Source organism: Eretmochelys imbricata, chromosome 1, assembly GCF_965152235.1.
Source record: "Eretmochelys imbricata isolate rEreImb1 chromosome 1, rEreImb1.hap1, whole genome shotgun sequence".
NCBI lineage: Eukaryota > Metazoa > Chordata > Testudines > Cheloniidae > Eretmochelys > Eretmochelys imbricata.
The window spans coordinates 197,827,351-197,851,704 of NC_135572.1; the positions used below are offsets into that span (position 1 = coordinate 197,827,351).

Below are 24,354 nucleotides of genomic sequence, written 5' to 3' on the forward strand. Positions count from 1 at the left end.
TCCTATGTAAGTAAATAATTCTGTCCCTTATTGCTAGCAGCGGAGTGGGAATTCCTAGAAGCAGCAGCAGAGCATGGTTAAGTCTACCATTGAGCAAAAGGATAGAGGGAAACTGTTACTCATTCTTCAGGCACAATCATATCCTCAAAAGATCCTGGCCAAAATGGAAACTGAGGCCACAACTAAACACTAACGTTCTGTCATCTTTTAAGGCTCAATCTTGCAAGGACTTGAGCATCCTTAACTCCCACTGATGCGAATGGGAGCCAAGAATAGCCATTTTATTTACATTTACTATACAAATAACTGGGGGTTATTTTACTTTCCAACATGCTGACATTCAATCAGTTTGCACAATCTGATTATGGAGGTGCAGAGAGCTCTTCCTCTTTAAGAAATACCAACCCCAATTTGAAATGAGACAGCCAAGGAAAGGGGAGAAATAGTAATATAATTTTTCATATATGGTCATTTTTTAATTACAGGTTGCTTTTTTATGCCAAGTTTGTATTTTATTTTTAATTCGTCCAGGTTACTACACTGCAATATTTCCACAGCAATCATTCAGTCTGAAAAGGAGTTAAATGAGGCCAAATTAATTACTAGATTAATCTCACTGGTTTCACTGGAGTAACACTGAGGATAAATTTGGTCCACTGTATATATGTTTAGACTATCTCATTTCTCTGACTGGAGGAAGGTGGTAGTGTATGGTTCAGTGAAGAATCTTTAGATGACAGACTAGTGTCCAAAGGGAAGCAGTAGAAGACTGGAAAAAATATTGGAGAATATTTAAGGAACAGCTGGGCACTGCCAAGTGAGTGGATAGGCTAATGTTAGATTTGTAGGGTCTTTAGCATTAATTTCATATGCCAAATTGCCCTTTACAGTGAAATTTACGGATTTTTTGCTGACAAAATCTACTTAGCTCAGATATGCACAAACTTCACAACATAAGCTTCCAGAATCAACATAGGTAAACTCTGGCACACCTTCACACTGTTACTATGTACCATTTTAAAGTGCAGGAATAACAGAAGAGCTCAAGTTTAAAGCTCATATGAATTGTTTTTTTGAAATTGCAAGAATTAGCTTCCAAAAAGAAAAGACCAAACTTTTCTAATGTTTGGTGATAACTTTATTTGTTCTGCCAATTAGTTTTTCAACAACAATAAAAATCAGAAACCCAATACCACCTTTATGGCCATAAATCACCCTGCAATGCAAGGAAGCTAACATGGTAGCTTCAGTTTCAAGCTTCCACGGAGTGGTTTTAAAGAGGGAGAAGATTCCTGAAAAATACTTCAGCATTCTTTTTATGTATTGCCTCTCTTCTTATTTTTGCTGCTCCTTGTTACAATAGGAGAACGAGATAAAGCTACTGTCTTTCTAGCTTTCAGTGTGCTCTTCAGGTACTTGAAAATGGCCTGTAAGGTGGAGGATGGTGCTAACCTGTATTTTTCAGTCCCAGCAGAGACTGTAGGACAGTCCACTTTCACAAGGGAACCTGTGGGTCTGTCTAGAGGTTTACTGTTTGTTACCCATTCACGGCAATGTTTCTGTATCCATTCTTGCACTTGTGGATTATTTTTTGCCTGGTGTAACGTGTGGTGCATGGAGTCAATAAGGGCCACAGAATACACTTTATTCATCACTTCCCATGTTCTCTGCATGAGCAGATTGATGAAAACCAAGCCTCCGTAGCCATGGGCAATAAAGGCCACATTCTTGGCTGCACTCTTTGAAATAAAATTATCCCAAATGTAAATGGTGTGCTCTTCGGGGCTGCTGCTGCACCTCTTTGGGATCCACCAGGAGGAATTTACAGTGGAAGATTCTTCCTTGGTAGATAAACTTAACCACTCATCTTCCATCTTCAGATCAATGAAATTGTCATTGGGATTTAAAACAATCACTCCTCCATAGCACTGAAGGGCCGTTTTAATGAATGGTATTTGAGTTCCATGATCCAGGCCCTCATGGATTATGGTCTTTAGCCCCCATTGACCAGCACGAAAGACTCCATGGTCTTGTAGGAGCACAATTAGGCTTGAGGAACTAGTTAATGCTTTCTCGTTGATGAAAAAGAAACTTCTGGGTTCATCTTCTGTAGCATCTGTTGGGATGTGGACTTTCTGAAGCTTGCAGACTCTTTCCAGGAGCTCATAAACATACTGTGTAATGAGATGCCCCAGAACTTGATAGCGTTTATGGTTCCTCTCAAGTGCATTTTTGTAATAATTAAAGACAAAGGGCTCATTGGTATCTAGATGCTTCAGTTCACCATTTTTGTTGAAGTCGTATTTAAGTTGTTCTGGACACTCTGAACTCTCTACTAGTTTTCTGAAGCTTAACTCCTGCTCCATTTGCAACTGCTACAAATAAAACAGATGATGCCCTTACAACTGTGGACTTGGTTTATTTGTTTAAACATTATTTCTCAGGCCACTGATTCTGAAATCGTGGCATATGGACTACACAAGGAACACAGAACACTTGCTAGTCTTCAACAAACTGACTACTCCCTGCCTTCTAATTGCTAAATCACATTAAAAGAGGCTAAAAACACAGTAAGTACTTTCTTAACTCTATTTTGCCGCAAACAATTGCTATAGTTGCCAAAAGGAGATTATAGGATCAAGAGCGGGAGACAAAGTAATGCACACAATCATGAACGGGAGGGGAGAAGGTCCACAAGAAAATCTGTCTTTTAAGATTCATTTGATTAATCTTTTAAGGTTAAAAAAAAATGAGAAACCTCTGTTTTAGACTGTGTACTTTTATGATTGCCTTCTATTGTAACTGATCAAAACTGCAGCAGCAAGAGTTTGGTATACTTTTAGGCTTTGTGTACAGCTTAATGTTTTTAAGCTCGATATTGTTTCCCATTTTTCTGTCCGTTTCCTCTCCCCAACCCTTTAGCGTAGGTGGGAGAGTGCAAGCTAGCCCTTCATGTAGCTGCAGTACTGATTTGACAGGAGTTCGGTGCTAGCGGCAGGGAGAGCAGCTGGCAGAGAGCTCCCATGATCACTGATAAATTTCTTTTAGTGTTGTCTGTCTCTCTGTACACTAATTTGAAATTTGATAAATGGTTTGAATTAAGCCACAGTACTTGAATAAAACTGTGCATGGTGGATTGATTTAAATCAAAGTGAGAGGTTTTTAAGAACAGGTTAGACAAACACCTGTCAAGATGCTCTAGATCAGTGGTACTCAGACTGAGGATCGCCAGCTGCAAGTGGCTCTTTAATGTATCTCCTGCCGCTCTTTACAGCACATGATATTAAAACACTATATGATTTAATTATTAACCAGTCAGGATGCTTTTACTATGTTATTTACCAATTGTAGTTGATAAAATAATAATACTTGGTAAGTCATTTTTCTGAGAGTGAGTGAGTTTGTGTGTGTGTGTGTGTATATATATATATATATATATATATAAAATATATCAATAAAATAAAACAATGAATTCACACTACTGTAGCTCTTTTGGATAATGTTGACTGTTAATTTGGCTTCTGAACCACTGAAGTCTGAGTATCACTGGTCTCAGTATACTTGGTCCTGCGTCAACATAGAGGGATGGACTAGATGACCTCTTGAGGTCTCTTCCAGCACTTCATTTCTATGATTCTATAAATCACAAATTTTAACTATGATTTAAATCAGCAAACAAAATACCTTAATTTAAATAATTGATTTTAATTTTGTTTAATTTTGTTTGCATTTGTATTTTTTAATTATTTTCCTGAAGAAAGGTTGATTCTCATTGATTGGTGACCAGTAAAACATATTGATTTGCACATAATTATAGCCTTTACACAAAATTTGGTACTCCTTATTACTAGTCAAATAGATTCACTATATCTGTACACATTTATTTAAGCAATTATATAGCTTAACATACATTTATTAAGAGTCTTAACTTCTCCATTTTTATAATATTTTAAAATGGTAAATTATATTTATTTGCTTGATTATAATTAATTTTTTACTTTTGATTTCTGGCAACCTGCAGTTGGAGGAAACTTGGAATTCAATTACAAATGCACAAAAATAGCATTTTAATTTTTTTGTATTAAATAAAACTATCCTAATATGCTGAATACATAAGGGGGAGAAAAATAAGTTTATCAAAACATGTTTTGCATTTAAAACTAACTGGTTTATTAAACAAATGAAGTATTAGCTACAGATGGTCACCTATGATTCTCCCAATCTGTGGGGAGGTCAGTGGAGAGAAGAGAATTAATGTGTATTTCAGGAAGGGAAGTACACAAGAACCACAGTATGTTGGATGTAGCACTGAAGTGAGGACAATTCATATGGGGGAGAGAATCTTTCATATAAGAAGAGCTGCATATATGGATGTCTCTTCCTCAAAGCAACACAGTGGGAGGTGGTTGAATGCAAATGTCAGAGTAAGAGACTACACAGAGTAACAGGTTTCAGAGTGGTAGCTGTGTTAGCCCGTATCAGCAAAAACAACGAGGAGGCCTTGTGGCACCTTAGACTAACAAATTTTTGTCCTCACCCACAACTATTTCAGATTTGGGGACAATTTATACCTTCAAGTCAGCGGGACTGCTATGGGTACCCGCATGGCCCCACAATATGCCAACATTTTTATGGCTGACTTAAAACAACGCTTCCTCAGCTCTCGTCCCCTTACGCCCCTACTCTGCTTGCCCTACGTTGATGACATCATCATCTGGACCCATGGGAAGGAGGCCCTTGAGGAATTCCACCATGATTTCTACAATTTCAATCCCACCATCAACCTCAGCCCGGACCAGTCCTCACAAGAGGTCCACTTCCTAGACACTACAGTGCTAATAAGCGATGGTCACATAAACAACACCCTATAACAGAAACCTACTGACCGCTATACTTACCTACATGCCTCCAGCTTTCATCCAGACCACATTGCGCGATCCATTGTCTACAACCAAGCTCTAAGATACAACTGCATATGCTCCAATCCCTCAGACAGAGACAAACATCTACAGGATCTCGATCAAGCGTTCTTTAAACTACAACACTCACCTGGTGAAGTGAAGAAACAGATTGACAGAGCCAGAAGGGTATTCAGAAGTCACCTACTACAAGACAGGCCCAACAAAGAAAGTAACAGAACGCCACTAGCCATCACCTACAGCCCCCAACTAAAACCTCTCCAGCACATCATCAAGCTATCCTGAAGGACAATCCCTCACTCTCACAGACCTTGGGAGACAGGCCAGACCTCGCTTACAAACATCCCTCCCCAACCTGAAGCAAATACTCACCAGCAACTACACACCACACAACAAAAACACCAACCCAGGAACCAAACCCTGCAACAAAACCCGGTGCCAACTCTGTTCACATATCTATTCAAGGGACACCACCAGAGGACCTAACCACATCAGCCACACCATCAGCAGCTCGGTCACTTGCACATCTACCAATGTGATATATGCCATCATGTGCCAGCAATGCCCCTCTGCCATGTACATTGGCCAAACCGGACAGTCTCTATGCAAAACAATAAATGGACACAAATCTGACATCAGGAATGATAACATTCAAAAACCAGTAGGAGAACACTTCAATTTCCCTGGTCACTTAATAACAGACCTAAAAATTGCAATTCTTCAACAAAAAAACTTCAAAAACAGACTGCAACGTGAAACTGCAGAACTGGAATTATTTGCAAACTGGACCCCATCAAATTAGGCCTGAAGAAAGACTGGGAGTGGTTGGGTCATTACAAAACCTAATTTCCCCCATACTAATTTCCCCCTATTGTTACTCACACCTTCTTGTCAACTGTTTGAAATGGGCCACTCTCATTACCACTACAAAAGTGATTTTTCCTCCCTTGGTATCCGACTGTTAATTGAATTGTCTCGTTAGACTGACCTCCCACTTGATAAGGCAACTTCCATCTTTTCATGTGCTGTGTATTTATACCTGCTACTGTATTTTCCACTCCATGCATCTGATGAAGTGGGTTCTAGCCCACAAAAGCTTATGCCCTAATAAATTTGTTACTTTGTAAGGTGCCACAAGGACTCCTCATTGTTTTTACACAGAGTAAGGTGATGACAGTCTGGAAAAAGGAAGAAGCTATTCACAAGCAGACTGCCATCCAACCAAAATATCCCCAAGATCATAGCCTAGTGGTACACAGCACCTCACCTTGCCTATTTCAGGCTACATTATTATTCTTTAAATTTCCACAAAAAAAGAGAATATACGATACCAATTTAAATCCTGTAAATGTAACTTAGAACATATACTTACATCCATGTTTACTTTAGGGCACTGGGAAGGGCTTCTGGTGACTTCATTCAGCTCTGTCTTGGGATTCTATTTTTATGGATGAAACAGTGACATATTAATGTAAACGTAGCAAATTACTCTTTGTTGTTGTGGCTACACATCTCCACAAGCCCTCTACCCAAAAAATAAGTACAGGCAGGTGACAACTCTGAAGTTTTGAAGCAATTTACAATCGTTTATGCCTAAGACTTTTTGATTAAAAGCAAATTATAAATTATAACCCTATTAGTTGGGAAGAGGGATTTTATTGCAGCAGTATCATTTCCAGATTTAAAAAAGCAGTGACTTCAGATGGCTATTAGTACAGTCTCACTATATTAACCCCTGGGTGCTAGAATTAAACTTTAAAATGGTGAAGCACTCCAGTCTGTGTTGCATTGTTCCATAGATATAAATAACTAGGAATGCAGTATTCAGAGCTGTCAATCTGGTACCTTTTACAAATTCTAAATTCATATAAAAATATATATTCAAATGAAAAATTAACTCTCCCCCTGCTGTACATAACATAAGTCTCAACTGTAAGGCCTGCTGGGCTGAGATTTTGTCGTCTTGTGTTTGTACAGCACCTAGCATGTTTGGAGCACTACTGCAAAAAAAAAAATACTGTATTTCATGAGGTTTAAAATCCAAGTTTACCTCCATCTCAACAAGACCCACTTATCTCACCGCTTCTTCTTGTAAATTTCGTTATCAAAAAAGCAAAATCTTGAATCAGAGGTTGGAGAAAACTTCACTCTTTTAAAGAAAAGAAACCTATGTTATTTCAAGCTTTCAACTTCACTAATTTGTTATGTACCTCCTCTGGGGGCTGTAAAAGGTGTCAGAAACTATTGTGTCAGATCATACATCTGTGGTTCAAAAGTCTGCAAGTTATGATCTAAAGTAACATTCTCAGACTTTGACTACTCCTTGACAGTGTCAAGATTAAAGCCCTTTTTACAATACTGAGCTGAGTTGCCAACACTGGTTTTCAGCAAATACTTCCCCTGACCTGATACAAAAATGGTTTAAGTACTACTGAAGAGAGGAAAAAACTATTTTCAATACCACATCAAAGGTGCTTGTGACTTTTCTTTCTGAAACAGTACAGAAAACATTTCTATCTCATCTGTACTAACACTTACAAAGTTCACAGCAGGAGCAATTGCTGAAAGCTATCATCAGAAATGCAATGTATTAGGTCCCAAACCTGCACACTGATCCATAAGAGGGAACACCTGTGTCTCCAAACAGCCCCAGTGACTATAATAGGGCTCCACTCAGAAGCAGGCATCTGCACTTACCCATCCTACTGGAGGATCAGATAAATAAGAGTTTATGAATTCAAGTACAATTAAGATCTGATCTCAACCTCATTACAACCTCTCTTGAGCTTGACCAGGATCAGGGATTCAGTCTCAACGTGGCAAGATGTGAGAAATTTTGATAATGGTTATATACTTAGGTGTGTGTTTTCTTGATCAATTCCCCCTGTTGCTTCAATTCCCTATACTGGAGGACTTTTTCTTGATACCACATGCCTCCTCAGCCCACATTTCAGTAAAATTAAATGAGAATTATTTGCTTTTATAGGGAAACGTGTATGAAAGTGGCAGGCCCAACTGTTACCCTTTAATTTTCTCTCTTTCCTCAGGTTAAGTGAGGTGTTTGTTTCAGGGTTATTTTTGGAAATCCAGTCAAAACAAGATTTCTATTTCTTTGGTGCTTTGGTAATATTGGGGATTAAAATGAAAAGAGGATTAGATGCTGAGGGAAATAGGGTAGTTAATTGAAGGACACAGGAACAGAGTGTGGGGCCATTGGTGTGACACTGAAAGAAAGACCAGTGTGACAGGAGTAAAGCCAAGCTTGCCGGGGGGAAACGATGGGGTACAGAAGCAGTGTCAGATGGTATTCAGTGGCGCTCCTGGGTGGTGTGAGAGGACTTGGGGCAAAGAGCAGGATCTGGTGGGGGCCCAGGGGGCTGAGAGAGGGCAGTATTTGGTGGGGCGATAGGGTGATGAGAGGAGGTGGAATCTGATGGAGCTATGGTATGGTGGGGGGCCTACAGGGTTGTGGGGAGCTGGGAGGAGACGGTATCCGGTGGGGCTGAGGGATTGTGGAGGGGGTCCGGGCGGGGCACAAGAGGTTGGTGGAGAGGTGGGAGGAGGGGTTGGGGGGCTGTGGGGCAGTGAGAGAGCAGAATCCGCTGGGGCTGGAGGGGAGTTTGGGGGTTATGTGATGCGGGGGAGTTGGGGGCACTGTTTGGGGGTTGGGGCAGTAGGATGGGGGTTTGTGGGGCGATGTTGCGGGGTCCCACAACTGAGGGCAGCGGGTCTCTGTGAGGACCCTGCGCGCACCGACACGGGAAAGCGCAGCAGCGGCGACGCCTGGGCCGCTGGGTGGGGGCGGTGCCCGGCGCCCCGGCCCGGAAGTAGCCGGGGAAGCTGCGCAGGCGCCGGCGGCGGGGAGCGGAGGGACCCGGGGGCAGCTGCGGCGGCGAGCGGAGCTGGGTGGCGGCGCGGCCCGCCCGGGTGAGCTGCGGCGGGGGGACCCCGGACCCCGGTGCGGGGCGCGGACAGCGCGGGGCCAGGCCAGGGCAGGGGCTCTGCAGGCGCAGCACAGGCCCGGTCATTCACCCCCTGCGCCCTGCAGCCGCCCCCTGCGCCCCAGGGGCCCTGGCGCCCTTCCAGGGCCGCTCCCCCGGCTTTGCGCAGAGACGCGGTCCCTGGGGGGCGGCGGGGCGGCAGCGGGTAAGAGCCCTGTGAGCCTCTCCCCCCCTCGCCCTCCCACCCGCAAGCACCCAAGTTTGTCTTGCCTATGGCGGGGTTTAAAGCGCACCGTGGGAGGCGGGGTCTCTGGGGCTGGTCTGGAGGCGCCCCGCCGGACACGGGCTTTCCTGTGCCGCTGGGGAAACGGGGTGGGTGGGTTAGGCGCTTGCTTCTCAGCAGCAAAGCGACAGCCGTGTTTGCACGCCCCAGCTGCGATGCATCAACTACCCTCGCGCTGTCGGGCACGGGGCACAACCCGCCCAGTGTGGCCGCAGTGACACGCTATAAAGGTGCTAGGGGGATGAGCCGGCCTGGTGTAAGGTGCCTTTATACCGGGATAACCGCATCTGTCCTGGGTGGGGCGTGATGCTGATAGAGGTGTGCTCGTTAAAAAACCAAATCACACCTCTAAGGGACATTGCTATACTGGTGTAAGAGCTAGATCTCGGATTCTCATGGAATCTCTTGAATCCGGGAGGAAGAGCTCAGTGTGTGGTGAGAGCTGGCAACTGCTGAGCCTTTCTGTGGTGCTGAGCTACCATCCCTCCTGTCTGAGTGCCTCGCAAATGTGTACATTCATCCTTGTGACACCTGCGCACAGTATTTTAAAATTTTGCAAAATACCACAAATTTTATTTGTCAGATAAATGTGGAGGCTGCAATGTGGCATTAGGGAGCACAGGCCACTGGCTGCACAGAGGTGGGAGAGCGCCCTCCCCCCGGACACGGACTCAACAGTGAGGCTGCACACAACCCTGACACAGTGCAAGGACTGGGTCTGCCCCAGAAACACTCCAGTGCCCTTCTCCTCCATGCCAGGTGCACCAGGTGTGGGCAGGCAGGCTCAGCAAGGCAGGATCCAAGTGTGGAGAGGCTTAGTGTGGGTGGATCCAGGTGTGGGTTGAGAGGGTTTTGTGTGGGGCAGTCTGGGTGCGGGTGGCTCAGTGTAAGTTTGTGTGTAGACAAAGTCTTGTGGTGAGTCTGTGTGAGAATTGGAGTTTCAGTGCAGTGCCTTAACTACAAAGCTGTGCTGCTCCTATTAGTTCTCATTTCAGCAAGGTACATAAGCATGTGCTTAACTTTAAGCATGTGTAGGCCCATTGTAGTCAATGGGAGTATTCGTGTTCTTAAAGTTCGGCATGTATCTAAGTATCTTGCTGTTCTGGGGCTTTAGGCATGGGTTTTGCCAACATGTTCATGGTCTAATTCTTCAATTTGTGCACCAGCTCAATAAAACAAGAAAAATACTTTTATAAGTGAGGAACTCAATACCATTTAAAAACATAAAAGTCTGTTTCACATATTGCCTTTCTAGTACTTTCCATCCCCCAAGGGTATTAGATGCACTAATCTGTGCAGTCCCTCCCATTTTGTATGTGGAGCAACTGAGGTATACAGGTTAAGTGACTTTTCCCAAGGCCAAACGTAGATATCAGAGTGGGCATTAGAGTTTTGAAGCTACTAGTCTTATTTTTAGTCTACTAGGCCACACTGTCCTTGCAAGGAAAACATGAGCAACAATAACAATAAATTAGAAGATTCTTATGTTGTAATACTCTTCTAAAAGATGGAAAGATGGAATATGAAAGGTCTCAATTGACTTAGGGTACAATTAATTTATTAAGTAGAACTGGGGCTTAAATAAATTCACTCCTCATAGAGAGGAATTCAGACTACAGTTCTAGTGAGCAGAGTAGTTTCCCCATCAATTAGAACTGCCATTTGCCAGACAAACTTTCACATAAAAAAAAGTCAGTTAGATCAGGAAAATCTTTTGGGTGGGAAGCTTCATGCTGGATATGTGTCATTAAGATGTCATATAGGAGATGTGCAGAATATATATAAAAGAATAATGTCCCACTAAGTTCAGTGGGTCTGATGCTATATTCTTCCCTGTGAGGAAAGAGATTTGTAGAAATTCTTTCTGCCAGAAACTCTTGAGTTACAATCTTAGTTCTCAGAGTAACAGCCGTGTTAGTCTGTATTCGCAAGAAGTAATGGAGTACTTGTGGCACCTTAGAGACTAACCAATTTATTTGAGCATGAGCTTTCGTGAGCCACAGCTCACTTCATCAGATACATCAGATTCATCAGATATCTGATGAAGTGAGCTGTGGCTCACGAAAGCTCATGCTCAAATAAATTGGTTAGTCTCTAAGGTGCCACAAGTACTCCTTTAATCTTAGTTCTGTCACTCAGCTCCCTCATAGTCTTAGGTAGGTAGCTTTCTGTTCCTCATTTTCACAATCTGTAAAAAGGGGATAATGAGGACTCAAAGGCTTATGAAATCTCCTCCTCTGGCTGGAGGGTATAAAACAGGGAATGCCTTGCTGTCTGGGCCCAAATGCTGGTGAGAACTCCAGTTCCCAACGAGCTGCTAGAATTCCTGCTTGGGCATGGTCCTTGGACCCTGCCTGAGTGGTGCTCTGTCTCTCGTATCGGCCTTGGTTAGTAGGTGTCTAGAAAGGAGAAATAGCTTTCTCTCTGTTAGCGGTCCCAGAGTTTCTTTCAGCATATAGATGTCTGCAATGATTAAGTGCAGTGCCTGTTTCTCCTGTTGCTCAAAGCAATTGCACGCAACAGCAGAATGATACACCTGATTTTGGTCAGTTTCAGAGCTGCAGAATAGCAACCATGAAAATAAAAGACTTGGAACTTGAGAAGGTTCTAAGCTGCGGCAGTGGTGAGCACTTAGGAAAACTGCACTGAATAAATTTACATTAGCAACTCTGAAGACTAGAAACTTGTATTTAATGAAATCTCAGGTTCTATCATTGACTTTCCCTCCACCTAGTGGGCAGGGAAAGCTTTAAACTCATTAAAGGCAAATAGGTTATTTTAAGTCGTAGGAATGCTTTTACCTCCACCTGTCTCAAGGGTGTTGAGAAAATTAATTGGTTAATGTTTTTAAATTCTGAACAAGTAAAGTACAAATTACTAAGTTGATTTTGTATCTGTTTACAGTAGTGACAGTTATGGAAGGAAGTGGAAAAACTGCTGCATCAAGTAATCTGAAGGTAAGTTTTGTATTGTTTATAAGAAAATACTGCAGGCCTGGCATTATGTACTTGCAAAAATTCCCAGAAACTGCAAATATACTCGTGAATCCTGCAAGCTTCACTTTATTGGGTTGTCATCCCCAGGGAGCCAATTTAGTCTAGTCATAGGATCATGTTCATATGCATAAATATATTTTGCTTAATGGAGGCATATTTGGGTAGGGTTAGGTGATGTATAGCCAAGTGTTAAGTTCAAGGCTAATATAGAAGTTACTACATAGGCAAAATAATTAAGTACAGATGAAAGTAATTTTTATTTTGTATTTAATCAGTACACTGTTTTGTATAAGGTCTTTAGACTACTCACGGCTTCTTTTTAGGGCTCGGTTCTATAACCGTTATGCAAAAGAACAGCTGTGTATTTCGAAGAATGGTCCACAAAGATGCACCAGAAACTGCCTGTTAGCCTTTATTCCTCCTTAAATTTCCACGTTACTACCACTAGCACAATTCAACGGGTGGCAGCAACACTGGATACGCTGCTGAAGGCAAAGAACCTGTAGCAGTCAGCTTTTTAACCACCTGTCTGGCTCTGGTCAGAGCAGGGCTAGGTAGTACAGTGGTTAAAAATTTAGCTGCTGCTACCTCTTGTTCACATTAGCTTTTCCACTCTTGCTACCATAAGTGGCAAATTTTAAGGAAATAAGGCTAGTTAGACAAAGCTAAAATGAGTCTTCTCTAACGTATATATGCACATACCCAGGCACAATAAGCTTATGTCAGTGGGAGGCTGAAATGGGACTTAGAATTCTATTCCTGCTAAATAAAATATGTGATGATTTTAAACTTTGATTTCTCATTTGCCTTTTTCACGTTCATCTTGTCATAAGTGTAATTGTGAATATTTGGAGCTCACTTTTTTTTTTTTAAATGAGTGTGAGGATTGGAAAAGTGTCCTACTATGAGACTTGCAGGGTGGGAGAGTGAGGTAGAGGTTCATCTTAATATCCTGTGCCCTTTTTTATCCCTGTCCCCACTTTCTTTCCTTTTCTTCTTTCCTTCCTTTGAAGTTAGTCATTAAAAAAAGTCCTTTCTCTCTGTTGCAGTGTTTTTTGTCATCTTTCGCTTTCCAACTGCTCCCAAGTTTGATCACACCAAACAGATGTTAAAATTTTAAATAAGATGATTACCAAATTATGGGGCAATCTTATAGAAACCTGCAGTCAAACATCACTCTGAATTTTTAAATCTGAATCTCTCTTTAGATCACTAATACCCAGACATAAAGAATTTTCAACTGTTATTAAAGCATCTGTACCAGTGTGGACTCTGCCTCAAAAAATATTTTCAGATGATGAACATCACATAATACTTCAGCACAAAAAAGTCAGAATAGTCCGTCGTCTCTCCCCCTCCCCCCCCCCCCCCCCCCCCGGTTAATACTGGTTAACAAGGAAAGTACATAGAGCATAAATGACTGGATTACTGCAGGTGGATTAAGTTTGCCATCTTTAATTTGATGGTATTACCTTTGAAAACATATTCTTTATTGAGAGATCCTTTGGTTATCAAAAGCAGAGTCTGATGGAGTGTGACAGTGCACAACAGACATTTGACTAGTCAAAATACAGCTACACAAGTTCAGAGACCAGGTTTTGATTCTCTGCACAGCCAGAAAGTAGAAAGAAATAGGAGTGGAAAGTAACTGAGCCTCCTCGTATTAAGACTATTCTATAGATATACAGAGCAAAGGACTGAATTTACAGAAGTCTGCAAACAGCTCCATAGGAAAAAGCTTGGATTTGCATTGATTTTTCCCAGCAGTCCGGAATATATATCAAGTGGGTCAAATGTCACACTTTCTTTACACCAGGAGAAGCACAAAAATTGCTGAAATCAGTCCCAAAACCAAATACACATGACCAAGAAGAAATGGGAACGGATTAAAATTCAGTTTAATCAAGAGTTCTCCCAAGTATCAAAGGGAAATCTTAATGATATAATAAGATATGGGCAATATGTTGCTACTTATTGTTATACATAGCAAGACAGTGTAATTGTAATGTCTTCTCGTTAATGACCCAAAATTTCAAGTCTTTTCCCGTTAAAAACAAACAAAAGATGGGTTAAAATAATCTGATTGAAAAGGATACTCGTTTCTGTCAAAACATGCCCATAAGGATTTAATTGATCAGTTTTTGTTTTGAACTTCTGATGTCTATTGAGACCTGTGTTATTTCCTAAGTGATCTTTTTAAAACATAAGATAAGGAAATTGACACAATGTTTTCATTATGTTAAGGCTGGGAATGGTAACACATGCTAGCATGTGTTCCATGCATCCTTTTTGATATGTAGATGTTGGTTGTCAACTCAGAAATATTGTTTTGGGGTTTAATTGTTCTTGAGAGGGGATTTTTAAAACTTTTTCTTTTGAGAAAATGTAGGTTGATTTATTTGAAAGTTCTATTCTTTCTGTTTTCTCTTTATCTTTCCGTGAAACTAGCATGCTAAGATTAGAATTCGATGTAAGTGAATCAGAAAAGTACGGAGGAAGTTACAAGTGGAGGGTGGATCTATTTTTATCCTTAAGGCACATGCATGGAGTAGTTAATGAACTTAATTTAGGATTTTTTTTGTCTCCACCTCCACTCCCCAGTTTGAGATTTAAAATTAATTTTCCAGTGCCCAATGTGATAGGAAAGACAAACCAGGAATAGGGAATCATAAATACAACCTTCAAATTCAAGTTGCAGTCGGTATTTCTCTTTTTCCATGTTCTTAACTTGGCCTGAGGGGTGAGAAGGGTGAGAATACATGAGTTCACAGCGCTAGGGGAGAGCTGAATCATTTAATTTTAACAGATAACGAATGTAAAAGCAACATTCTCTACTTCCAGTTTCGCATACCAAAGAAGAAACCAAACACAAAGTCAGAGGATGTCCATGTTCAGTCTCCTTTGTCAAGGCTCACAGACTCCCACCAATGGGACTGCACTTTACAAGAGGTAAATAGAAGTTAATTAAATCTGTTTTATTTGAAATTTTTCAAAATGAAATGTCGGGAACACATTATACATTTCTTGTTTGTTCTGAAATTGAGCGCTCTCTTCCATCTATCGAAACGAGGTCACAACTGCAGGAGTGTGGGTGGGGCTGTCATTGACTTGACAGGGGCTCAGGTCTATGCCCATACATACTGTTGCAGTATGAGGACCTGATTGCAATATTGCCAGCCTCACATGTTCAAAAATCATGAGCCTTGCCTGAAACCCCTCCTTCCCCTGTGAGATTATCTTAAAGATAATGAATTTTTAAAAAAATATGCATTTGGGGTTAATTTTGTCTTCTGGTTTCTGAGTTTTCAGGTTAAACTGATGTCATGTTGTGAAGCTTTTCTCTGCAACCATTTGGGTTAGAAACTTACTTTAAAAAAAAAATAAAAAATAGAAAACTGAGATTCTGGACTCCCTGAGATGGGACTTAAAGAAAAACATGAAATATTGGGAGCCTTGAGATAAAATTGTGAGAGTTGGCAACATTGTAATTTGATGTTAAGACTCATGCATGTCTAGATAGTCCTCTTTTGCTGAAAAGATACCTTATTAAAGACTGTCTTAATCTTCTCAGTCATTTGTAGAAACACATACTACCAAGTAATTTACTTTCAAAATTAATTAAATGAGATATAAAGATGCTCCATGTCATGTGTGTGTTGTGATGCTATTAAGTAGTATTTCAACTCAGCACTGAAACTTTGTTTCTGATCATGCCCACAGTATGCTAGCTGCTGTGCAAACAGAAATGATGGCACAGGCTCTGCCCCAAAGAGCTTAGGATGAAGCTTTCAGAAGAACATAAAGGACTTTTGAGCACAAGTCCCATTGAAATTCACTGCTCCTGAATCCCTTAGGTGCTTGTAAAAAACCTGCCCTTTACACTCTTAAAGACAACACAGATGGAGGGGAAGGCACAGGGGAACATACAGTTTAGGTAGTCAGGTGGTGATTGTCTATTTCCTAACGAAGTATTCTAAATTTGTTTTTGTTTTTTTGGTTTGGTGAAAAATACAGATTCTCTTCAAGTGACCTACAATCTTGTAGAATCAGCTGCTTAGTTTTTTATAAGCTTCATGTCAGAAGAGTATGTTCAGGAAGGATTTGTCTATGAAGAGGGAGCTGGTCTGCGAACCAGCTCTGGAAGGATGTTTTTTAGCCCACTTGCTGAATGTATAAAGTGGGGAATAATAAACGTAACCTTCTTCTAATTGTTTACATGTTTATCTATGTAGCAGTTAAAAATAAATCTCGAAGAGCTTCTCCTCCCTCTTTGATCTGTGTTCCTTTGTATAACGGGGATCAGAGTGTTCGGAAGCAACAGGTTTTCCACTCGTAAACTGCCTTGTCACTCTGTGGTACATTCTTATGAGCGTCCTTGGCTCCTTGAGCTCTGTACTTGCCATGTAATTTTGAGTGCTACTGAGTCTGAAGTTGCAGTATATATACACTTATGGACTAATTTTTAAACATCACTGATCTGTCAGCTTCTTGTTCTTGTATGTATTTACGGTTTCTGGATCCCCATTATCTTCAGCTCTGTTGCTGTAGGCATAACCTCTGCATTTAGTTGCTCCTAGGTTTTGACATCCTTGTTACCCTGTGCATAACACCATTCAGTACTTTTCTCTGGGGAGTTTCAGCACTGCTCAGAAGCTAAGTGTAAGGCATGTGGTTCTCTCCAGTTATCTCCCTCTCTCATGGCTCCACTTCCCAATACCCTCACAGTTATTGTGGGAAGTAGTTGTAGCAGGACTTGCTCTCTCATTGCAATTTGGGTGTTGGATTATCTCCTCCATGATGTCCATATAGCTCCACATTTAAGAAACACCTCAGCTTCTAATCTGGACAGCTCTTAGCTTTCTGCATCTTCCCCATGCTCCTTTCAGCCTATACATCTGGGGCCTTGCAGTCACTTGGGTGTTTGTGCCCTTTAATAATAACACTGTTTAACCTTAAGGGAGTGCAATGCAGAAGATTACTTCAAAGTGTTTTACAAAGCTGAATAAATATCAACCCCCTTCTACAGATAGAAACTGAGACCCATTTCTAAAATGGCTTGGCCAAGGTCATACGTCAGGTCACAGTGCGGGAGCTGGGAATAGAACTCAAGTCTCTTGACCTTCGGTCCAGTGCTCCCATCCACTGGATCATGCTAAAGCACATGATTGTCAACTCAGAAATATTGTTTTGGGGTTTAATTGTTCTTGAGAGGGGATTTTTGAGAGTGTATCTGGGAGGCTGTGTGACTACCATATTTTGCATTGTTAGTCATCAACTGAGTTGAACCTTAAGTTACATTCTGACTTAAGTCAGAAGCATGTCAGCTGTGGTAGCCAGCATCAACTCTCTTCCTGCTAGGGAGATTGGCAGATCAGTTCCCTACACTTTAAGAAAATAAATTGCTTGGACTGAGTGTCCTTTAAAATAATTTAAGTTTGGCTTCTTGCTGTTACAGCATCTGTTTCCACCTGCCTCATTTCTTACCTGCTACTTATTTACTGAGGGCCCTATATTTTAAGTCCTTTATTTGTGTTTGGCCCCTTCTGATCTCTCAGGGTTTTTTTTTTGCTTGTTTCTTATTTTTATTTTTTAAACTCAGCTCTCGTGATTAAACAGGTTTATGTTTCATCTGCATGTAGAAGCCAATATCCATCTTGGAGATGTACTTCATAGTGTTGCCTACTAGTTTTCTTCCTTATTGCGTGAAGAGATATCGTCCTTGAAGCTTTCAGTGGAATTCCATTAGACAGATCTGTACTACACTGGCGACAAATAATGTCCCATTACTCCCTGATGGTGGTAGTGACAGAGTTACCTGCTCTGGTTGGCAGAGCCAGCCTTTCTGTTTTTGGGTGGGCATGCAGAACAATTTTTTGCCAGCAGCCTTTCACAGTTTTGGGACAGTCCACCACGATCCACACCACTATGCATAAGGCAAGCCCTCAAGATTTTGGAGTGGGGGTGGATACTTTCTTTGGGGCACAACCCAAACTTAGTTGATTCATTAGAGAGAGAGAGAGAGAGATAAATCTTCAGATTTCCCTTGGTCTCCTCATCCAAGCCTTCTACTGCAGAAGTGAGCAAGGCCCAGTTTGCTTGTGTGCTTTCTACCGTGTTGATCCATTGGCATCAATTTTTATGTTTCAGTCTCTCTCTGAAAGCTGATATATGCTCCTCTATATCTTCAGTTCTCCCAAAAACGGAGGGGACAGGAAGGACATAAAGACTGTCTCTGGCTTTGGAGAACCGATTGTGTTTCTATGGTTTCTCGTTACTAATTACTGGTCAAAAAGGAACTGATGATTTAGGACATCAGTAACAATTGTGTTTCACTGCTGTGTTGTGAAACAGGGCTCTGCCATGCCACCCATCATGGAGGCAGTGTAACAGTTTTCATTTTTGACATTACAGAGCATTCAGATCCCTGTCTTGCATAGAAGCATGAATACTAAAGTGGAGATCAGTAATACTCAGACTTCAGTGGTTCAGGAGCCAATTTAGTGATCAGCATTACCGAAAAGAGCCACAGTAGTTTGAATGACAGGGAAATTTTTAGTTTTTGTATATAGTATTCTCAGAGCAAATAAGTTAATAACTTGGTGAAAGTTGATAACTTCATTGGTTAATTGCATAGTAAAAAGCATCCTGATTGGTTAATAACTTAGATTGGTTAATAATTAAATCACACAGTGTTTTAATATCATGTGCTGCAAAGAGCAGCAGGAGACACATTAAAGAGCCACTTGCGGCTTGAAGGCCACAGTCTGAGTATCACTGACATATATCAAATTAAGTCACTTCTTAAGGGAATTAACCTAGGCAGGTGCCTTACTGGATCATGATAAATACTGAACAAACCCACTACAAAAGCACATGTGGTCTTTTCTTAAGTAAAAGTTCACAATCTGGTTGTCCTGCACAAACAGTCACATTTCTTAGGGAAAGGGCAGATTTGAGACTTAGTTGGTGGTATTCATAAAAATGCTGGAAATCATACTGATTTCAATACTTTATATTCTTTGAACTGAATGTCTAGTTTTCTTTGCTGCTGGTCTTTTATACTATGTAAGCAGTTATGTTGTTTCAAGCTCTGTCCTTCTCCTCACTCTTCCATCTATCCTTACCTCTTCCCCATACATTAACCGTCATTTAATTTTTAAAATGTCTTCATTATTAGACCTTTTTTTTAAATTCCAGTGGAAATTAAGGACAAGAAATCAAGAGCGTTATCCAAAGTGGAAAAAACAAAGGGACTTTGACAGACCCAGCTTCATTGACGAAGGATCAACAATTGGGTAAGATGTCTCACATCAAAACTAGCTCATTTTACAGTATAGTGTTTTACCTATTCTGAGTGTTATAAACCTTTCTTGAAGACAGGTATCCTTATTTTCCACACAATTATTAGGGCCATACAAATGCTACTTTCATAGCTGTTTAGAAAGCCCAAATTGAGATTAATGGCTAGAATGTGTTTATATAGTAATCGTATAGTATTACAAGTAAGGCTGTCAATTAATTGTAGTTAACTCACGCAATTAACTCAAAAAAATGAATCACGATTAAAAAAATGAATCTCAATTAATCGCACTGCTAAACAATAGAATACCAACTGAAATTTATTAAATATTTTTTGATGTTTTTCTAAATTTTCAAGTATATTGATTTCAATTACAACACAGAATACAAATTGTACAGTGCTCACTTTATATTTTTTATTACAAATATTAGCCATGTAAAAATGATAAAAGAAATAGTATTTTTCAGTTCACCTCATACAAGTACTGTAGTGCAATCTCTTTATTGTGAAGGTGTAACTTATAAATGTAGATTTTTTTTTTTTTTTTGTTCCATAACTGCACTCAAAAACAAAACAGTGTAAAACTTTAGAGCCTACAATTGCACTAAATCCTACTTCTTGTTCAGCCAATCTCTAGGACAAACAAGTTTGTTTACATTTACGGGAGATATTGCTGCCTGCTTCTTATTTACAATGTCACCTGAAAGTAAGAACAGGCATTCACATGGCACTGTTGTAGCCAGCGTTGCAAGATACTTACATGCCAGATATGCTAAGCATTTATATGCTCCTTCATGCTTCGGCCGCTATTCCAGAGGACATGCTTCCATGCTGATGATGCTCGTTTAAAAAAAAAATGCATTAATTATATTTGTGACTGAACTCCTTGGGGGAGAATTGTATGTCTCCTGTTCTGTTTTAACCGCATTCTGCCGTATATTTCATGTTATAGCAGTCTCAGATGATGACCCAGCACATGTTTGTTTTAAGAACTCTTTCACAGCAGATTTGACAAAATGCAAGTTACTAATGTGAGATTTCTAAAGATAGCTGCAGTACTCGACCCAAGGTTTAAGAATCTGAACTGCTGTCCAAAATCTGAGAGGGCTGAGGTGTGGAGCACGCTTTCAGAAGTCTTAAAAGAGCAACACTCAGATGCAGAAACTACAGAACCTGAACCACTAAAAAAGAAAATCAGCCTTCTGCTGGTGGCATCTGACTCATGATGATGATAATGAACATGTCGGTCCGCTCTGCTTTGGATCGTTATTGACCAGACCCCGTCATCAGCATGGACACATGTCCTCTGGAATGGTGGTTAAAGCATGAAGGGACATATGAATCTTTAACGCATCTGGCACGTAAATATCTTGCGACGGCAGCTACAACAGTGCCATGCGAACGTGTGTTCTCGCTTTCAGGGGACGTGAACAAGAAGTGGGCAGCATTATCTCCTGCATATTTTAACCAAACTTGTTTGTCTGAGCGATTGGCCGAAGTAGGATTGAGTGGACTTGTAGGCTCTAAAGTTTTATGTTGTTTGTTTTTTGAATGCTGTTATTTTTTATAAATTCAGCTTTCATGATAAAGAGATTGCACTACAGTACTTGTATTACGTGAATTGAAAAATGCTATTTCTTTTGTTTTTTACGGTGCAAATATTTGTAATAAACAAATATAAAGTGAGCACTGTACACATGGTATTTTGTGGTGTAATTAAATCAATTTATTTGAAAATGTAGAAAACATCCAAAAATATTTAAATAAATGGTATTCTCTTATTGTTTAACAGCGCGATTAATTGCAATTCATTTTTTTAATTGCTTAACAGCCCTAATTACAAGCTTTACTTTGTTGTAAGATTTCTCACAAGGTTGGTTGGCAGCATCAAACTAGGAATACAAATCTAACAGGTAATTGAGGCCTTGTCTACACTATGGGGGTAAGTTGTAGCTGGAGTCAGTGTAGCTTAGGTTGACGTACTGCAGTGTCACCACTGTGCTGTGTCAATGGGGGAGACTCTCCCATCAACTTACCTTACTCTTCTCATTCCGGTGGACTACCGGAGTCAACTGAAGAGCGCTCTGCAGTCGATTTAGCAGGTCTTCACTAGACCGGCTAAATCAACCCCTACTGCACTGATTGCATCAGCGTAGATCCCAGGAAGGGTATACATGGCCTAAGTAAGTAAGATCTATGGCCTGTGTTATGCAGGAGGTTAGACTAGATGATCAACTGGTTCTTTTTGGCTTTATCATCTGTGAATCTGTGCCAGTTAAATTATTTGAGATCCTTAGAAGAAGACTGTTATTCTTTAAGTACAAATTATTATTTCAGCGCTTGCTGCCCTTCTGGGTTTTTTTTTTCCCAAATCGGTTTCCAGATCACCTTTCAAATATATACATCACTATGGGATCTCTGAAAGATCGTAAATAAGTTGGTTTTGTCAGCTGTCAAAAGAAAACAAAGCCAACCAACATGATTAGCAGTACATACTGAGAAGTTAGATACAAGCATGTTCTCAGACCTCTTAAGTGAGTGAATGTGTGAGGTGGTGTGATTTACAGAATCTTTGTACTGATAACCTTTTTTGTCATTGGTATCTTTTGGCTTGCCTCAGAGGTTAGTTGTGAATTGTATAGAAAACATCTACTCTGTAGCAACTGGATAGTTATGTATGTTAAAGAACATGTTTGAGAAATCACATGCGGAAGCAATAAGAGTATTTGACAAAGCTAAATGTTAAGAGTTCTTAATTTCTGTCACGAGGACTGAATCTAAGTATTTTGATTTCATGGTGCAGTTAAATCTACATAATTTAAACAATTAGATAATTACAGTTGTTTCTAGTTTGTGAATTGCAGAATTAGTATAATTCTCTATCTCATGGTTGGTATTTAGAATAAACTTATTTATGAAGTGGTTTCTTGGACGGAAAAGATTCTAGAAGAGCAAACTTTTGAAGAAGCTACAGTTTAAGGAAATGCTTAATGTAAAGTATGTCAGATGATTCTGCACCTTGTACTCAATGTGTAAGTGACCACAAAGGTTTCTTTGGTGATCAGTTAGCCCTGCATTTATGTACAGTAACTCCTCACTTAATGTTGTAGTTATGTTCCTGAAAAATGCTACTTAAGCGGAACGATGTTAAGCTAATCCAATTTCCCCATGAGAATTAATGTAAATGGGGGAGGTTAGGTTCCAGTGAAATTTTTTTCGCGAGACAAGAGACATCTCATATATATACACTCTCCCTCCCTCCCCCCTCCCCTCCCACACAGTGTTTAAAACTTATAAACCATTTAATACTGTACACAGCAATGATGATTGTGAAGCTTGGTTGAGGTGGTGGAGTCAGAGGGTAGGATATTTCCCAGGGAGTGCCTTACTGCTAAATGTTGAACTGGCACTGGGCTGAGCCTTCAAGGGTTAACACGTTGTTAATGTAGCCTCACACTCTACAAGGCAGCATGAATGGAGGGAGGGGAGACAGCATGGCAGAGAGAGACAGAGACACACACCTTGTGTGAGAGAGAGAGATGCACATTGCCCTTTAAGTGACCCTACTCTAAGTACATTGCCTTTTTAAGTAGATCAGCAAGTTGAGACAGCAGCTGCTGCCAGCAAGCTCCCTCCATCCTCAACCTTGTCCCCCTTTCCCCCTCCCTCCATTCCAGCCCGCTCTGTGAAGATGGGGGTCAGGAGCCGAGGGAGGGGGACACCCTGACATTAGCACCCCCTTCCCTTCCCCCCTTGCACAGCAAGCAGGAGGCTCTGGGGAGCAGCTCCAGGGCAGAGGGCAGGAGCAGCACATGGCAGTGGGGAGAGGGACAGCTGAACTGCCCAGCAAGCCCCCACCCACTAGGTCCAATGGGCTGCTCTTCCTGCAAGCAGTGGACAAATCAGGCGGCTGCCAAATAACGTTATAAAGGAGCATTGCGCAACTTTAAACGAGCATGTTATCTAATTGATCAGCAACAAAACAGCATTAACCGGGACGACTTTAAGTGAGGAGTTACAGTATTGAATGCTGCAAACTGTTGGAGGTAAGAGGTATGCTTAACAGAAATTCTGATTTAACCTTCCTGCTTCTCCAAAGGCATAAATATCTGCTCTGGCTTTGATGCCCCAGAATGCATCCTTCTTTAACATTAGATCCAAGGGAGCAACTGGCAGGCAATGAAGCTTTTCTATTCCACCCCAGCCAACTTAAAAACTGGAGTTATTGTAACCCTTGTGTTGTGACTTGGTATTCCAGTGGGGATTACTTGCTTCTCTCTGTGATGCCAGATAACATTATTGAGATGTTGCAGGAGACCTTGAACTGGCCATTGTGACTTTGGGAAACTTAAAGAAAATAGATACATTTGGAATCCATTACACAAATTACTTTCACTTGATATTTGAAGTAGAGGTGCATAGTCGTAGAGTTAAATACTTTCCCAAAAAGACACCCTAATGTAAGAGTGGATTAGTAATATAGTGAGGCATCAAATGTTCAGAAGTTAATTTATGCTTTTCCAGAATTTCTTTTAAGGCAGAGTTTGTACAGAAAATTGAGATGTTGAGAACAAAATTAATCAAGGGATACAATAAGAAATTCTTTAATTACATATTCACCAGTCCTAGGAGGCTGGGTAATAAATGAGAGGAATTGCGTATTTAAGAGTATAATCTTGACCTAGTTGGTGGTATATAAACCTGTTGGGAAGATTCTTGTAGTTGAAATGTTAAATAAATGGAATTTAGGAAAGAAGTGGGCAAAAGGGGAGGCAGAATAGCACTCTATGTCAAAAATGGTTTTATCTATTTCCTGAGTGACACATCAGACCTCCGTTATGCCGGCAATACTAACATGTTTTTGGACTTTTTAAAAATTATAGAGGACAGTTTCCTAACTCAACAAGTTGCTTCA

The 24,354-nt window shown here is 40.7% G+C and overlaps 2 protein-coding genes across 6 annotated transcripts in view; one reads left to right on the forward strand and one right to left on the reverse strand.

The window, feature by feature from the left end:
* Nucleotides 1-1,211: 1,211 nt before the first annotated feature.
* On the reverse strand, nucleotides 1,212-7,031 carry LOC144267455 (putative protein ARB2BP). Its single transcript, XM_077821441.1, has 3 exons — nucleotides 6,970-7,031; nucleotides 6,292-6,357; nucleotides 1,212-2,375 (listed from the first exon to the last, which is right to left on the reverse strand). Exons 1-3 carry the CDS (start codon nucleotides 6,973-6,975, stop codon nucleotides 1,317-1,319), a joined length of 1,131 nt encoding a protein of 376 aa, XP_077677567.1. The 5' UTR covers nucleotides 6,976-7,031; the 3' UTR covers nucleotides 1,212-1,316.
* Nucleotides 7,032-8,757: 1,726 nt separating this feature from the next.
* Nucleotides 8,758-24,354, forward strand: part of SENP7 (SUMO specific peptidase 7) — a 71,853-nt gene continuing 56,256 nt past the window's right edge. For 4 of the 5 annotated variants that reach the window (XM_077821454.1, XM_077821472.1, XM_077821481.1 and 1 more), the window contains exons 1-4: nucleotides 8,758-8,846; nucleotides 12,048-12,100; nucleotides 14,981-15,088; nucleotides 19,337-19,434. In XM_077821454.1, the coding sequence (XP_077677580.1) occupies nucleotides 12,059-12,100; nucleotides 14,981-15,088; nucleotides 19,337-19,434 (248 nt within the window). In that variant the 5' untranslated portion in view covers nucleotides 8,758-8,846; nucleotides 12,048-12,058. Of the gene's footprint in view, nucleotides 8,847-8,900; nucleotides 9,066-12,047; nucleotides 12,101-14,980; nucleotides 15,089-19,336; nucleotides 19,435-24,354 lie in introns of those variants that run through there. The other variant, XM_077821465.1, reaches the window with a different exon arrangement.